The sequence below is a fragment of the Carcharodon carcharias genome, chromosome 12, assembly GCF_017639515.1.
Source record: "Carcharodon carcharias isolate sCarCar2 chromosome 12, sCarCar2.pri, whole genome shotgun sequence".
Lineage (NCBI taxonomy): Eukaryota > Metazoa > Chordata > Chondrichthyes > Lamniformes > Lamnidae > Carcharodon > Carcharodon carcharias.
This window is the reverse complement of record NC_054478.1, coordinates 44152640-44170238: the sequence shown is the minus strand read 5'-3', so window position 1 is coordinate 44170238 and position 17599 is coordinate 44152640. Positions and strand designations below refer to the sequence as shown.

Here is a 17599-nt window from a genome sequence, read left to right as displayed (position 1 = left end):
GGCAGTTTTGAATGTCTGATGAGTATTGAGCATATTGTATATGAGCTGGTTAACAGTTCTCATTATCTTGATTGAACTATAGCTGATCAAAATATTTGCATTTTAATGCCTTCCTTTTGAGCAAGTCCCTTTTTGAAGTGGTCGTTGACATCCCCCGAGTATGGAATTCTATGCAAAAGGTTTACAGTGCAATCATACAGAGACTTTCCAGAGAAGTAGTCAACTTAAAGTATCAGGCATCAGGTGATTTGTGGCAGCCATTTTTTGATCAGCATCTTTTCTTGTATTTTTTTTAAATGGGTCTTCTTTAAACCATTCAATATATCTGTGGTTAGCGGGTGAAGTTGTAGGTAGCTCTCACTCAGTTACAGCTTCCTGTCACCGTGACACATCCCTCTCACGAAGAATGAAATGAGATTCACTCACATTTCATTACAAGGAGAAAAAAAAGAAAAAAACAGATAAAACAACAAACACGTTCACTGCCATTCATTCTTTTAGCCTTCATCTGGATTATCCCCTCAGTTCTAACTGGGTCTCTAAGCTACGGACAGAGCATCCACAATCACATTTGATTTCCCTGCAATGTGGTGATTTTTAGGTGATATAGTTGAAGAAACAGACTCCAACAGAATAACTTTTCATTCTGAGTGTTGAATTTTTACACAAAGGTTAAAGGATTATAATTGGTAGAGACTGCAGTCTCTATGAATCCATTTCAGACATATATATCTAAGTGTTTGAGAGCCAGTAATAAACCTAAGGTTTCCTTTTCTACTGTGGAATATTATTTCAGATGCTTCTTTAGTTTTTTGAAGGATTGGTCTCTCTATTCATCCTGCTGGAGGAGAATTGCCCATATCCCGATGTCACTTGCATCAATGGCTACTTTAAATGCTTGGTTAAAGTCTGGAGCTCCTAGCACTGGTTCACTTATTAAAATGGCTTTCAGTTTTTCAAAAGCTGTCTGGAATGTCTCGGTCCATATTATTTTCTGCTTTTTTCTGTATTAGGTCTGTCAGCAAGGCAGCTACCATGCTGAAACTTTGGACAAACTTGTGGTAGAACCCACACATCCCTAAGAATCTCAAGATAGCCCTATTTTGTGTAAATGGGAACAATGCTACTGATCTACCTTTGTACCTCTGGGCTGTACTTGTCCTTGACCTACCACATGTCCTAGGTAGGTCATCTGAGCCTTAGCGAACTCGCTCTACATGAGATTGACCACAAGGTCAGCTGGCTGTAGTTTCTGGAAGAGGGCTTCCAGTTGCACCAATTGAGTTTCCCAGGTGCTGCTATGCACTAGCAGGTCATCTAGGTACACTACTCAATTGGATAAGCCTGCCATTACCTGGTTCATCAATCTTTGGGAAGTGACATGACTCAACACTGGTACAACCCTTTCAGATGTACAAAGGAAGAGATTTCCTTTGCACGGGTGGTCAAGGAAATGTGCCGGTATCCCATGAGTAAATCTATCTTGGTAATGTAGGCTGCTTCACCTACCCTACCCATGCAGTCTTCCCGGTGGGATAGCGGGTAGGAGTCAGCTCTGGTCACAGCATTAAATTTTAGGTAGTCAATACAGAGACTTGTGAAGCCACCTGGTTTGGGCATGTGCACAACTGAGGAGCTCCAGCTACTTTATTTTATTCTTTCATGGGATATGGGCATCATTGGCTAGGCCAGCATTTATTGCCCATCTCTAATTGATGTTGAGAAGGTGGTAGTGAACTGTCTTGTTAAACTGCTGCAGCCCATGTGGTGTAGGTACATCCACAGAGCAGTTATGGAGGGATTTCCCGGATTTTGGCCCAGTGACAGTGAAGCACCGATGATATATTTCTATGTCAGGATGTTATGTGGCTTGGAGGGAACTTCCAGTGTTGGTGTTCCCATGCATCTGCTGCCCTTATCCTTCTATGTGGTAGAGGTCACAGGTTTGGAATGTGCTGTCGAATGAGCCTTGGTGAAATGCTGCAGTACATCTTGTAGACGGTAGACATGGCTGCCACTGTGCACCTGTAGTGGAGGAAGTGGACATTGAAGGTGATGGATGGGGTGCCAAGCAGACTACTTTGTTCTGGTTGGTGTTAAGCTGCTTGTCTGTTGTTGGAGCTGCACTCGTCCAGGCAAGTGGAGAGTATTCCATCACACTCCAGACTTGTGCCTTGTAGATGGCGGACAAGCTTTGGGGAGTCAGGAGATGAGTTACTTGTCACAGAATTCCCAGCCTCTGATCTGTTATTCTAGCCACAGTATTTATATGGCTAGTCCCATTCATTTCCTTGTCAAGGGTAGCCCCCAGGATGTTGTTAATGGGGAATTCCGTGATGGTAATGTCATTGAGTGTCAAGTGAAGGTGGCTGGATTCTCTTTTGTCGGAGGTGGTCATTGACAGGCACTGTGTGGTGCAAATGCCACTTATCAGCTCAAGCCTGAATGTTGTCCAGGTCCTGTTGCACATGGGCATGGATTGCTTCAGTATGTGAGGAGTTGCAAATGGTGCAGGACATTGTGCAATCATCAGCAAACATCCCCACTTCTGACCTTATGATGGAAGGAAGGTCGTTGATGAAGCAGCTGAAGATGGTTGGACCTAGGACACTACCCTGAGGAGCTCCTACAGTGATGTCCTGGAACTGAGTTGATTGCCCGCCAAAACCACAACCATCTTCCTTTTTGCTTGGCATGACTCCAGCCAGCAGAGAGTTTTCCCCCTGATTCCCATTGACTCCATTTTAGCGAGGGCTTCTTGATGCCACACTCACTCAAATGCTGCCTTGATGTCACCTCGCCACATGAGTTCAGCTCTTTTGCCCATGTTTGGACTAAGGCTGCGATGAGGTCAGGAGGATGAGTGGCCCTGGCGGAACCCAAACTTTATCCCCACTAGTACCCTTATTCTCCAATTGGTGGCTATGGGACAGGCCGTTACCTGCATGTCCCCTTCTCAGCTGTGGTATTGTTTTATCGTGTTGACATTTTACAGCCTTTGCTTTTTCCTGTGGTCTGGCATATCAGCTAGGTGATTTACTTCCCCAAGCTTCCTTGCTACTCTGTACAGACCACTGAACTAGGCTTTTAGAGGTTTACCCAGTATTGGTAGGAGCACTAGCACATAGCCTCCTGGCTGAAATGTTCAGGCCCTGGCATATTTGTCTGACTGTTTCTTCATAGCTGTTTGAGAGATTTTTAAGTGTTCTCAGGCCACATCACAAGCTCTCATGAGTCGCTCCTGGAACATTGCAGGAGAGAGAGCACTTCTAGTTGCATTGACAGATGGATGATGTGATGTAGGGTCCCCCTAGTGGGTGTTCGCTGCCGACCTCACCATCACTGCAGGCAGGGTCCACATCCTTGCTAGTCAGCATGATGGCACCTCTCCTTGCTATTGTGAGCCAGCTTCTCCTGCATTAAAACAAATGGTGAGAGTGTGAGCAGAAAGCATGACAGTACATGGAATGCTTGTGTGGTGAGCGGCGCCATGGTTGGGATGAGAGTGTGAGCTCTAGAGGATATGAGCCTGAGGGAGATGTGAGGATGTGAGAGAGAGTCGATGGTGTCCCCTGAGGCGTGAGGTCCCTATGGATGTGTGATTGGTTTGTGAATGTGTTAGTTGAGATTGATAAGGTGGTTCTCATGCCCTGGTGGAATGGATAAGATCATTCATCCTCCTCCTGCACTAGATGGCTGACCTCCTCTGTGCTCCTGTGGCAATGACTGCCACTGCCGCCACCTCCCAGGTTGGATTGGTGACTCTGGTGGATCTCCTGTGGCAGGAGTTGGGAGTACAGGACATCGCGGTGGCTGGCCCAAAGAGGTGACACTAAATTTGGGGGCTGTCGTCTTCTTTGCTTTCGGAGCCATCTGTCACCTGGAGCAGTCTGGGTCTGTAGACATGAAATAGGCTGTGCTCTGGTGCACTTTAAATATGGCGCCCGGAGCGAGGAAGCGCTGAGGTCACCATGTGATGGGCAAATCCAAGTCAGTCTGCCAGCGATCCGGCATGTTTCCTGTGAATGCATTATTAATGTGGACGCAACAGGAAGGGGATGATATGGCACGAAAACCCACCATTGCGACTAGCGGCTAAAACATTGTTTTTCACCCCTTGGTTCAAGTCTGCACTTTATTGAAAACAGTCTTTCAGCTTCAGAGAGCGAGCGAGAAAGATATTTACTGCTCTCTTCCAGCAGTGTTTTCAGAAGGCTGCATTTTTTTCCTTCCTCCAGCTGATTCTGCTTGGCAGTACCCGTTTTTTAAGCTCCTGCTTGTACATTACCAGAAAGAGATTCGATTAGCACGCCTTGCAGTCATTGTTGCAGACCAAGTAATCAATTTTTTTGATCTTTTCATCTCAGAAAGCTTTGACACATTGCAAGATAGAAATTAACAATTGATGGACATTATATCGTCCCCTACAGGAAGTTTTGAAAGTTTGATGAGTATCTGATTGGTTAGCAGTTCCTATTTTCTTGATTGAACTACAGCTGATCAAACCCAACACTTTGTAACTTTAATGCCTTCCTTTCAAGTGAGTCCCTGTTTGAAGTGGACCTTGACACCCTCCAGGTGTGAAATTCCATGCAACAGGTTTACAGTGCAATTTGTATGGAAACTTTCCAGGGAAATGGTCAACTTATGGTATCTGACATCAAGTAACTCGTGGCATTTTTTGATCAGTGTCTTCCCAATGTCATTGCACACTTATGTGTTATTTTGGTCGGTGGGCATGTGCGAAAGCTGGCAGCGCGCCTGCCGAGAATTAAGAGGCCTATTAAGGCCGGCAAAGTATTAATTAAGACAGATTTTTCGCTGCCTGTCCAACCTTACGGTTAGCGGGGCGGGCGAATTGGCCAGACGGCTTTTGCATTTCTGAGGAAACCTCATCCACTTGCAGATTGAGGCTTCCGACATTAATTTTGAAAAAAATGTTTATTATGTATATGTTCACCTGAGTGAGACCTATGTGGGGATATTTTTTTTCAGATTTTCCAAATCTTTATTTTTGATTTTAAAATCCTTCAGATCCCTGAGGCAGCTCTCTGCCTTCAGGGAGATTTAATGTGCTTTCCCCTATGCCTGCGCAGACTTCAGCGCTCTCCCTCCTTCCACCCCCAACCCGGCAGCGCTGAGCCTTTCAGCGCACATTTCCCGTCAATTGGCCAGCCAGTGTGAAATCGCAGTCAGGGAATAATTGTGGGCGGTGGACCATTTCCCGGCCGCCACTGGGCCTGCCCGCTAAGCCCACCTGACGACCCGAAAATCCTGCCCCAGGAATCTGTTCCCTGCCAATTGATGCCTTGTCACTGCCTTGAACATCTGTAATATACAAAGTCTTGTTTTCACATACCCTTGTTTTAAAGCTGTTCTATTTGATGAAGTGTTGCATGACTTTCTAGTAAAATAGCAAAAACAATTTGACTATTTTAGATATATTGTCTTCTGGCAAATATTATCTACCTTTGAAAAAAACATGTTCCATTAAAATGCCCGAAACATTTACAAGACCAATACTAAAGACCCACTGTAAATCCTGAAATTAAAAGTACACAATGAAAATGTTCATGCTTCAATGCATAGGGGGCTTTGACTGGGAGATAAGCCTAGCAGGAAAGACAGTGGAACAGCAATGGCAGGAGTTTCTGGGAGTAATTTGGGAGACACAGCAAAAATTCAACCCTAGGAAGAAGAAGCATACTAAAGAGAGGACGAGGCAACCATGGCTGACAAGGGAAGTCAGGGACAGCATAAAAGCTAAAGAGAAAGCAAACAATGCAGTGAAGAACAGTGGGAAACCAGGGCATTGGGAAGCCTACAAAGACCAACAGAGGACAACTAAAAAAGAAATAAGGAGGGAGAAGATTGAATATAAGGGTAAACTAGCCAGTAATATAAAAGAAGATTGCAAGAGTTTTTTTTAGATATATAAAGGGTAAGAGAGAGGCAAAAGTGGACATTGGGCCACTGGAAAATTACGCTGGAGAAGTAGTAGTGGGGAACAAAGAAATGGCGGAGGAACTGAATAGGTACTTCGCATCAGTCTTCACAGTGGAAGACACGAGTGACATCCCCAAAGTTCAAGAGAGTCGGGGGGCAGAAGTGAGTATGGTGGCCACTACCAATGAGAAGGTGCTAGGAAAACTGAAAGGTCTGAAGATGGATAAATCACCTGGACCAGATGGATTACACTCCAGACTTCTGAAGGAGATTGCTGAAGAGATAGTGGAGGCGTTAGTGGTGATCTTTCAGGAATCACTGGAGTCAGGGAGGGTCCCAGAGGACTGGAAAATTACTAATGTAACCCCCCTGTTTAAGAAGGGGGTAAGGCAAAAGACGGGAAATTACAGACCGATTAGCCTGACCTCGGTCATTGGTAAGATTTTAGAGTCCATTATTAAGGATGAGATTTCAGAGATCTTGGAAGTGCAAGGTAAACAAGGGCAAAGACAGCATGGTTTCATCAAGGGGAGGTGATGTCTGACAAATCTGTTCGAATTCTTTGAGGAGGTAACAAGTAGGTTAGACAAAGGAGAGCCAATGGATGTTATCTACTTGGACTTCCAGAAGGCCTTTGACAAGGTACCGCACAGGAGGCTGCTCAGGAAGATAAGAGCCCATGGTGTTAGAGGCAAGGTATTAGCATGGATAGAAGATTGGCTGTCTGGCAGGAGGCAGAGAGTGGGGATAAGGGGGTCCTTCTCAGGATGGCGGCGGGTGACTAGTGGAGTTCCACAGGGGTCAGTGTTGGGTCCACAACTTTTCACTTTATACATTAATGATCTAGATGAAGGAACTGAGGGCATCCTGGCTAAGTTTGCAGATGATACAAAGACAGGTGGTGGGACAGGTAGTATTGAGGAGGTGGGAAGGCTGCAGAAGGATTTGGACAGGTTAGGAGAATGGGCAAAGAAGTGGCAGATGGAATACAACGTGGGGAAGTGTGAGGTCATGCACTTTGGTAGGAAGAATAGAGGCATAGACTATTTTCTAAATGGGGAGAGAATTCAGAAATCTGGAGCGCAAAGGGACTTGGGAGTCCTAGTCCAGGATTCTCTTAAGGTTAACTTGCAGGTTGAGTCGGTAGTTAGGAAGGCAAATGCAATGTTGGCATTTATTTCGAGAGGACTAGAATATAAAAGCAGGGATGTGCTGCTGCGGCTTTATAAGGCTCTGGGCAGACCACATTTAGAATATTGTTAGCAATTTTGGGCCCTGTATCTCAGGAAGGATGTGCTGGTCCTGGAGAAGGTCCAGAGGAGGTTCACGAGAACAATCCCAGGAATGAAAGGTTTAACATATAAGGAACGTTTAAGGACTCTGGGTCTAACTCAATGGAGTTTAGAAGGATGAGGGGGGATCTGGTTGAAACTTACAGAATACTGAAAGGCCTGGATAGTGGACGTGGGAAAGATGTTTCCATTAGTAGGAGAGACTAGGACCCAAGGGCACAGCCTCAGAGTAAAGGGAAGACCTTTTAGAGGAGAAACTTCTTTAGCCAAAGAGTGGTGAATCTATGGAATTCATTGCCACAGAAGGCTGTGGAGGCCAGGTCTTTGAGTGTATTTAAGACCGAGATAGATAGATTCTTGATTGGTAAGGAGGTCAAAGGTTACACGGAGGAGGCGGGAGAATGGGGTTGAGAAACTTATCAGCCATGATTGAATGGCGGAGCATACTCAATGGGCCGAATGGCCTAATTTCTGCTCCTTTGTCTAATGGCCTTATGGCTTTCCTTAGCCCGACTTCAGTCAGATGAAAAGAGAACTCAGTTCAATCCTGTCCTATGTTAAAAAGATAATTGGACCATGCTGTAAATATATGACAATACTGTTTAGGATTAACAGGACAGCTGTAAGATTCTGCACAATGGAAAAGTGGTGCAGATCCAAATATATAAATGTGTACTTATTTTTTACATCCAGCACCTGAATGCCAAACACCAGCTATCGTTACCAATAATCACTGGTCATGCTTTTTGATTTCAAAATCGCTGTTTTAGATTTCTTCAGAAAAGATCCTTTTCAAAAGTGTGCAAATCTGGGGGAAGGTTGTGTAATTTTGTTCCTTTGTGAGGGCCGAAAATTGTTTTAGCAGAGAGCTTGACTACGTTCTGTTCCTTCTCCATCCTCAGTTGAGGCTTGAAAATATTAAACATGTCAAACAATGTACGTTTGAAAAACATCACAGCAACTTTCCAGCCAGAAATATTAATCATCTAAGAAACGGAAAAAAATCTTTCCAAAATGCTTGGAGTACAAGCAATTTGCTTGTTTGTCAGAGAACGGGGGCTTCAGCTGTGCAATTGGCAGAAAGTGGCAGCTGGTCAGCAGGACGAAGTAACACTTCAAGCAGCTGCAGGGTGACAGCTGGCTCTAAAGGCAGACTTGCCAGCAGGCAGGTAATTCATGGGAGGAAGGGTCTCGTGGGATGGAAGAGGAAGGAAGTATAGGGGAGGTTGAGAATTCCCTTGTGGAGAAACATTTCACATGCCTTAGAAGGCCTCTTCAGCCTCTTGCAAACAGCTTACTGTCTTGGCTTGGGTTAAAATACAATCAGGATTCCATTGACCCCTATTTGCATAAAGTTATGAGGCTCTTGCCTTGCCCAGTAGGTGCCTTAGCCACAAATATGCAATTTAAATGTGGGTTGCAAGTAGGAATCCAGCAAAATTGTAAGATGAAATGCTCTATTTTAAAAACAAAAAAACTGCGGATGCTGGAAATCCAAAACAAAAACAGAATTACCTGGAAAAACTCAGCAGGTCTGGCAGCATCGGCGGAGAAGAAAAGAGTTGACGTTTCGAGTCCTCATGACCCTTCGACAGAACTTGAGTTCGAGTCCAGGAAAGAGCTGAAATATAAGCTGGTTTAAGGTGTGTGTGTGGGGGGCGGAGAGATAGAGAGACAGAGAGGTGGAGGGGGTTGGTGTGGTTGTAGGGACAAACAAGCAGTGATAGAAGCAGATCATCAAAAGATGTCAACGACAATAGTACAATAGAACACATAGGTGTTAAAGTTAAAGTTGGTGATATTATCTAAACGAATGTGCTAATTAAGAATGGATGGTAGGGCACTCAAGGTATAGCTCTAGTGGGTTTTTTCTTTAATAATGGAAATAGGTGGGAAAAGGAAAATCTTTATAATTTATTGGAAAAAAAAGAAGGGGGAAACAGAAAGGGGGTGGGGATGGGGGAGGGAGCTCACGACCTAAAGTTGTTGAATTCAATATTCAGTCCGGAAGGCTGTAAAGTCCCTAGTCGGAAGATGAGATGTTGTTCCTCCAGTTTGCGTTGGGCTTCACTGGAACAATGCAGCAAGCCAAGGACAGACATGTGGGCAAGAGAGCAGGGTGGAGTGTTAAAATGGCAAGCGACAGGGAGGTTTGGGTCATTCTTGCGGACAGACCGCAGGTGTTCTGCAAAGCGGTCGCCCAGCTTACGTTTGGTCTCTCCAATGTAGAGGAGACCACATTGGGAACAACGAATGCAGTAGACTAAGTTGGGGGAAATGCAAGTGAAATGCTGCTTCACTTGAAAGGAGTGTTTGGGTCCTTGGACGGTGAGGAGAGAGGAAGTGAAGGGGCAGGTGTTGCATCTTTTGCCCGCTTCTATCTCCTACCCAAAATCCACAAACAGAACTGCCCCGGTAGACCGATCGTCTCAGCTTGCTCCTGCCCCACAGAACTCATTTCTCGTTATCTTGACTCCCTTCTCTCTCCCCTTGTCCAGTCCCTTCCCACCTACATCCGTGATTCCTCTGACACCTTACGTCACATCAACAATTTCCAGTTCCCTGGCCCCTACCGCTTCCTCTTCACCATGGACGTCCAATCCCTCTACACCTCCATCCCCCACCAGGATGGTCTGAGGGCCCTTAGCTTCTTCCTCGAACAGAGGCCCGAACAATCCCCATCCACCACTACTCTCCTCCGTCTGGCTGAACTTGTTCTCACGCTGAACAATTTCTCCTTCAACTCCTCTCACTTCCTCCAAATAAAAGGTGTGGCTATGGGTACCCGCATGGGCCCCAGCTATGCCTGTCTCTTTATGGGGTATGTGGAACATTCCTTGTTGCAGTCCTACTCCGGCCCCCTTCCACAACTCTTTCTCCGGTACATCGATGATTATTTCGGTGCCGCTTCATGCTCTCGTCAGGACATTGAAAAATTTATTAATTTTGCTTCCAATCTCCACCCCTCCATCATTTTCACGTGGTCCATCTCTGACACTTCCCTTCCCTTCCTTGACCTCTCTGTCTCAATCTCTGGTGATAGACTGTCCACCAATATCCATTACAAACCCACCGACTCCCACAGCTATCTCGACTACAGCTCCTCACACCCCACTTCCTGTAAGGACTCCATCCCATTCTCTCAGTTCCTTCGCCTCCGTCGCATCTGTTCCGATGATGCTACATTCAAAAACAGTTCCTCTGACATGTCCTCCTTCTTCCTTAACCGAGGTTTTCCACCCACGGTCGTTGACAGGGCCCTCAACCGTGTCCGGCCCATCTCCCGCGCATCCGCCCTCACTCCTTCTCCTCCCTCCCAGAAACATGATAGGGTCCCCCTTGTCCTCACTTATCACCCCACCAGCCTCCGCATTCAAAGGATCATCCTCCGCCATTTCCGCCAACTCCAGCATGATGCCACCACCAAACACATCTTCCCTTCACCCCCCTTATCGGCATTCCGTAGGGATCGCTCCCTCCGGGACACCCTGGTCCACTCCTCCATCACCCCCTACTCCTCAACCCCCTCCTATGGCACAACCCCATGCCCACGCAAAAGATGCAACACCTGCCCCTTCACTTCCTCTCCCCTCACCGTCCAAGGACCCAAACACTCTTTTCAAGTGAAGCAGCATTTCACTTGCATTTCCCCCAACTTAGTCTACTGCATTCGTTGCTCCCAATGTGGTCTCCTCTACATTGGAGAGACCAAACGTAAGCTGGGCGACCGCTTTGCAGAACACCTGCGGTCTGTCCGCAAGAATGACCCAAACCTCCCTGTCGCTTGCCATTTTAACACTCCACCCTGCTCTCTTGCCCACATGTCTGTCCTTGGCTTGCTGCATTGTTCCAGTGAAGCCCAACGCAAACTGGAGGAACAACACCTCATCTTCCGACTAGGGACTTTACAGCCTTCCGGACTGAATATTGAATTCAACAACTTTAGGTCGTGAGCTCCCTCCCCCATCCCCACCCCCTTTCTGTTTCCCCCTTCTTTTTTTTCCAATAAATTATAAAGATTTTCCTTTTCCCACCTATTTCCATTATTTAAAAAAAAACAACTAGAGCTATACCTTGAGTGCCCTACCATCCATTCTTAATTAGCACATTCGTTTAGATAATATCACCAACTTTAACTTTAACACCTATGTGTTCTATTGTACTATTGTCGTTGACATCTTTTGATGATCTGCTTCTATCACTGCTTGTTTGTCCCTACAACCACACCAACCCCCTCCACCTCTCTGTCTCTCTATCTCTCCGCCCCCCACACACACACCTTAAACCAGCTTATATTTCAGCTCTTTCCTGGACTCGAACTCAAGTTCTGTCGAAGGGTCATGAGGACTCGAAACGTCAACTCTTTTCTTCTCCGCCGATGCTGCCAGACCTGCTGAGTTTTTCCAGGTAATTCTGTTTTTATTTTTGCTCTATTTTAATTTCACCCTCCGATTCCAGTTGGATGGGTTGGGTTAAAATGGGTAGCATAGAAGTTTGTAATACAGAAAAAGTCCATTCGGTCTATTATATCTGCACTGGCTTTTGGCTGGAGCAATCTTAAAACTATGTCCCATTCTGCCTCAAGTATTTATTTGTCCACTTTTCCTTTAAACAATCTGCTTTGTTAAAAGATCTCTGCAATCACTGTGGAAAAGCGTGTCCTATTCCAACAGACAACGGGGTAAAGGCATTTCTCCAAGCTTCTCTCTTCAAGTGAAAGATGGGTTGCACTAGTGAGACATCTACTACATACAACTTACTCCATTAAATTTCATTAAATACGGAAAATTTGTAAAAGACACGTGCATCCAATTGGCCACCAAAGAAAGAATTTCACAGGAGCTTTGAAGCAGTTCAGCTATGGCTAATCCAATCAAACAATTTAAACCTCATCTGAAATGCTTTAAAAGTGTAGCTTAGCTTCTCCTGCAGTGCACAGTGCCAAATACATTTATAATGCATTGATTACAGACACCAGTTCCTCAGGTGAAATACTTATGAATACTTTTGAACTGAATTTAAGTATTGAAATACTAGATAGAAAATTTTTGAGATTAAGGCACTTGTTATTAATCCAGAACTTCAAAAGAATTAAATAGGGGGATCTGTGTTCAATTTTTGTTTTCCTAATCACGATTCACAGCCCATGATTATCTGAACTACAAAGGCTCTTCTGCTAACTAAGTGGCAAAAGGTTAATTTAATCCAGTTGTAGAATTCAAGATGGCCTCTGGAATCAGCTCTAGTTCTTCATTAAGTTTAAACTTTGTGCTTAACATACTAAATGTTCTTTCATGCTGCTACAAGAAAATTCAGTCAAGTTGCAATTAAAATCATTGCTCAGAATTTTTTAATTACCTGAGGAGGTTTGAACATTTTAAAATTTCAAGTATAAATGTCCCTGTGTTTCCTTCTTGCCTACGCAAGATGTATTATGAAAATGAGTTACTATTATGAATAGAGAGAATGACTATGCTTGTAATTCTAGGTGGAAATTTGTCTTAAATCACAAAGTGTTGCATTATAAGATAGGAATGAGATCAGAGATATCACATATTGATTTATTCATGAGTGGTTCCAGGTGAATCTTTGATGTGTAAAAATGTTATAATATGAAGAAGTATCCCCAATGATTAGATTTGTCGATAGCTCCAATATCCCCAACATTTCCATTATCATATATCATGTAACTCCCAGGAAGGGAGAAGGTAAATAAATGAACATTGGTCTTTTTCTTCTAGGAACTTCTATGTCCCTACTAGTGCCCCGATATAACATCTAAACCTTCCCCCCCAACAGGGGGAAAATTCTTCCCAAGAGCTCTTGCTTCTTGTGGGCCCACAAAGTAAACTAATAAACTTACTGAGTAAACCTCTTTAACTTCCGAATCATCTCCCACCTGCTGATATCCTCACTGAGATTGAAGTTAAATTGTGGTTGGGGCCCGATGATGTAATGAGACCTGGTTACCATTATGTGAGTTAGGAACTCACCAGCTTAGCTGCCCACCTAGAATATGCAATAAATATCCAGGTGGCTTTCCAGCAGGTAAGTATCCTGGATCATTTAACTGCTCATATATCTGATTACCATGGGACAAGTAAAAGTAAAGTCCCCTACCCCGCAAAGTTGGGGTCTTAGCCAACTACTCTTTGTAATCATTTAGATTGTGTGAGAGGAAGTGTACGTATGCAATGCCACCACACAAATGTGGAACTATCCTCTGGACTGAAGAATCACAGAAAGAGATAATTTGACCCATCACACTGGTGCTATTTCTCTGAAAAATCTATCCATTTAGTTTGCTTCTCCCACCCAGCCCTCATTCCTTTTTGGAATTGGGGTTCCAGCCAGGCAGTACAAATGGGATACTTCCTAACTTCTTAGCTGCCATATAACTTTTTTACAACTTTGATCATTGTTGTGTCAGTTACTTGTCATATCGTTGACTGTGACATATTTGTTTGCACAGCATCTATGACTACCCACTCAGGAAGTCCTGGCCTATGTCTCATTTACTGCATTTTTAGGTTACAGAATAAAAGCTGGCTGATGCCTTTTATGGTCAATATTCAGTATGTTTTCATTGCGAAACTTGAGATAAGTAGAAAGGTAATAGATAGGCAGGTCAAAATAACAGGGCAAACACTCGTCCGAATGTCAGAACTGCTCAAGATGAGAAGCAATACCTTTAAGATACAGGTGCCCTTTTTAAATTTACTTTTAAGGTTAGCCAAGGATTTTGACCCCATGTTCAGACAAGGAAAAAGAGTAACCCAGTGTATAAAAGCATTACTGGTAATTCTCAGTCAATATATCAAACACCTATTTATTGGCAACCCTGTCACATGAAGCACAGTAACACGAGTACTTACTTGAACCAGTTCTTCTCAATTTGTTTTGAGTTATATCTGCTTGTTGAAAATGAAACTTATTCCAATAAGTAAAGAGATGTTAAACAAAAGCCAAACTTTCATGCCAGTAAATACTTAGTTTAAAAAGTAGTCCTGCTTAGAGATAGCTGATACTACAGGCTGTGGCTTAATTTGGATGAAAATCAATGATATAAAATTGAATTTTGTCATCTATATCTAGCCCCAAAGAATAGGAATTCATTAACTCTTCAGAAATGGACAAAAGGAAAAAAAAATACAAACCTGCATGAAAGTCTATTCCTACAGTGAGTGATGTCCCAGATATTGGCAGCAAAGCATCTGATTTATCATTGAGTTCAAGTGGTATTCCTCTGATTTCTTCATGAAGAGAATACATCAGGAAAGATCCAAAACCTGGTAAGTAAATAAATAAATAATGTTTCCCCATGATTTTCTCTTAGAAAATAAGTAAATGGCAAAGCAAGAACCAATTAGCTATTGATTTCACTGCCTATAATTTGACAATATTGCTTTTAAAGTGTGTGCAAAACTAGGCATTTCTGACTAGGCCTTGACTGATGTAAAATTATATTAGAGCAGAAATAGTTCAAAGTGGTATTGATTAGCAATGTTCTTTCATTTGTCCCCAAATCAATATTTGATGTGTAATGCAATGTGCTTTATTTTATGAAATCATTATTGTAGGTTTAAAGCAGTAGTTTTATCACTCTATTGGACTAAAAACAATAACTGAATAATCAGTTTATTGGAAGTGAGAATCAGACTGTTTCTATAACTGCCGGCTGATCTACAACATCAGTTTTACTCACAGATGAAAAGTTGAAAATCTACCCCAGTGACAAAAGCGCCATAAGGCATAATTTTGCTGTACATAAGCTGAAACTGGTCTCACAAAAAAAGCTTTTCTAGTTTCTTTTATCAAATGTATGCCTTCTAATACCAAAATTACAGCCTGTAACCTCTGAGTTCCCCAGCATCGGATCTGGGGGGCTACCCCAAAGATGCACTGGGGAATTTCTCTGGGAAGTTCCCAGGTAAGGGTTTGCATAGCAATTGCCCAGAAGTGCTAACTTCCTCTGGACAATTGCGCTGCGCTGGGAACTACCCAAAACTGTGATTTAAATCGCAAACTTCAGATGGTTCCGCCGGGGTTATACTAATAGTTAGAAAAAATTAGAAGAATTAAAACATTTTCTAACTTCTGGGTAACTATTGTACAGACCTGGACCGATCCCCCCATGGTACTCCCCCCACAGCGCTGACCCCCCAGAGGATTCCCCCACCCCTGACTAACCATACCCCTCCACAGTATTCCTTAACCGCTGACCCCCCATGGGATTCCCCTCACCCGCACGGGACTCCTCACCCGACAACTCCCCCCAGTGGGCCCGACTCTTAGCCCCCGACCCCGCACCCTCACCCTCACCGCCCTGAAATTCCAATCCCCTCTGCCCTCCAAATGTCTGACCCCTCCAGCCCCTCCCGATATCCGAACCCCCAGACCCCCACCACCCCCATGTCCAAATCCCCAGCACCCCCACCCCGATGTCCAAACCTCTAAAATCACCCCGATGCCTGAACCCCCCCCTCCTCCCCAAATGTTCAGCCTGCGCCACCCCTCCCGATGTCCGACCACCCCCCTCCCACCCCCATGAGTGTTCAGCCCGCTGCACCCTCTCGCAACATCTGACTCACCCCACACCGCCCCTGATGTCCGACCCTCTCCCTCCATCTCCAATCAACTTCCGAACACCCCCACCACCCCCCCAAATCCTTTTCACTTACCTTAGGCACTTACTTTCTCCTTGGCCTGCTAATGTCAATGGGACCTTTAAACTTACCTGCTTTATGGCAGCTAGTGCCGTAAAAGAGGGATGTGTCCTCCTTCAATTCGATCTTGCTCGACTTCGACACTAGACTTCGGAGACAGCTGTACTGCCTGAATCTCGGCCGGCCTGAGTTGGAAGGTCAGGCAAGACAGGCACAGAAGTAATTTGGCATAGGTAAGTGGGCACGGAGTGGCAATCCGACACTGATTGCCACTCCGAGGAAGTTAGGCCATACAATTTGTATTGATTTTTGTTATATTTTCAAAATGGTGTGCTGTGATTGTCAACCATTAGATGGGTTCTTTTTTTTTTCTGAGATTTTAATGACTAATTTCAAAGGCTTTCTTTGAACTGATGGGAGTATAGTCTGAAGTTCTTTTTAGTAATTGCACAAAATGTTATGCAGCTATTTAGACAGCATTTTTGATAGACCAAGAAATTAGCTTCAAGGTTCAATTTTGTCATAAGAACTACTAGACCAAATGAAAGGAGAAACAAAATCTATGCAAAATGGACCAGCAACAAACTAAATTCTAATTTTCTTTGAGGATATTTGCTTGAAGTTAAGGTACAAAATGTAATTTTTTTTTCTGCACCACAGCAAGCTTAATAGAAAGATGTCAATTTAGAAATGGATCCCTGTTGAAGTTAATATCATATTTTTACTTCATCCTGGATAGCAGAACCATTTCAGCTTCTACTATTATCAACCTCTTGTTATGCTCTATGAGCTGCCTGAACTCTGCATTCTGAATGCATCCTCAGTCTCCATCAGGGAAGGTTTCAAGCTAGAATTAATTGAGGGCATTACAGTGTAAACAGTATGTGTATTCCTCTGACAGCTGCATCAAGCAGTCTACTCTGTTGCTACGATTTTATTTGTGATGCAACATAGGGATACATACACACACACACACACACACACACACACACGCATATATATATATATATATATATATAGACACACAGAAATATATATACACACAGGCAAAAACACACACACACGTATATACACACAGGCATATCTGTACATATATACATACACAGATATAAATACACACACAGACATACATCCATACACACACATAAACACTTACATGCACACACACATACACATACATACACACAAATATACAAGCATACATACCCACATGCAAATGCACACACATACAAATATGCACACATATACAAATTTACACACACACACACATACAGACACGTACACACACGCACACACACACACTGTCATATACATACACATACACACACAGACATATACATACACATACATATATACACAAAAACATAAACACACATAGACATAGGGCGGAATTTTCCGTGCCTGCTGGTGTCGGGCGTGTTTGGCAGCCTGAGTGACCAATATGGTGAGAAGGTCAAAAATCGGTTTCAACCAGTTTGCAATTATCAGCTTTACCCGTCGATGGTGGGCCATGTTTCCCGCTGTCGGACGTCTGGAACCTCATTGTAATACATCTGCATATCATTATAAGCCCAGCTTGCCGGAATCAACCCCCCACGCTGGATCGTTCGAGCACGTCAGGATGATTGCACACACACACACATACATACATACACACGCATAAACATACACATGCCCACCTGTTTCACAACTGTA

General features: G+C 43.9%; 1 protein-coding gene across 1 annotated transcript in view; it reads right to left on the bottom strand.

Annotated features, from left to right (window-relative positions):
* The window catches only part of LOC121284946 (low-density lipoprotein receptor-related protein 1-like), a 1922347-nt gene that overhangs the window by 512184 nt on the left and 1392564 nt on the right, over nt 1-17599 (bottom strand). Inside the window, exon 35 of the mRNA XM_041200912.1 lies at nt 14396-14527. Within this exon, the coding sequence (XP_041056846.1) occupies nt 14396-14527 (132 nt within the window). The remainder of the gene's footprint in view (nt 1-14395; nt 14528-17599) is intronic.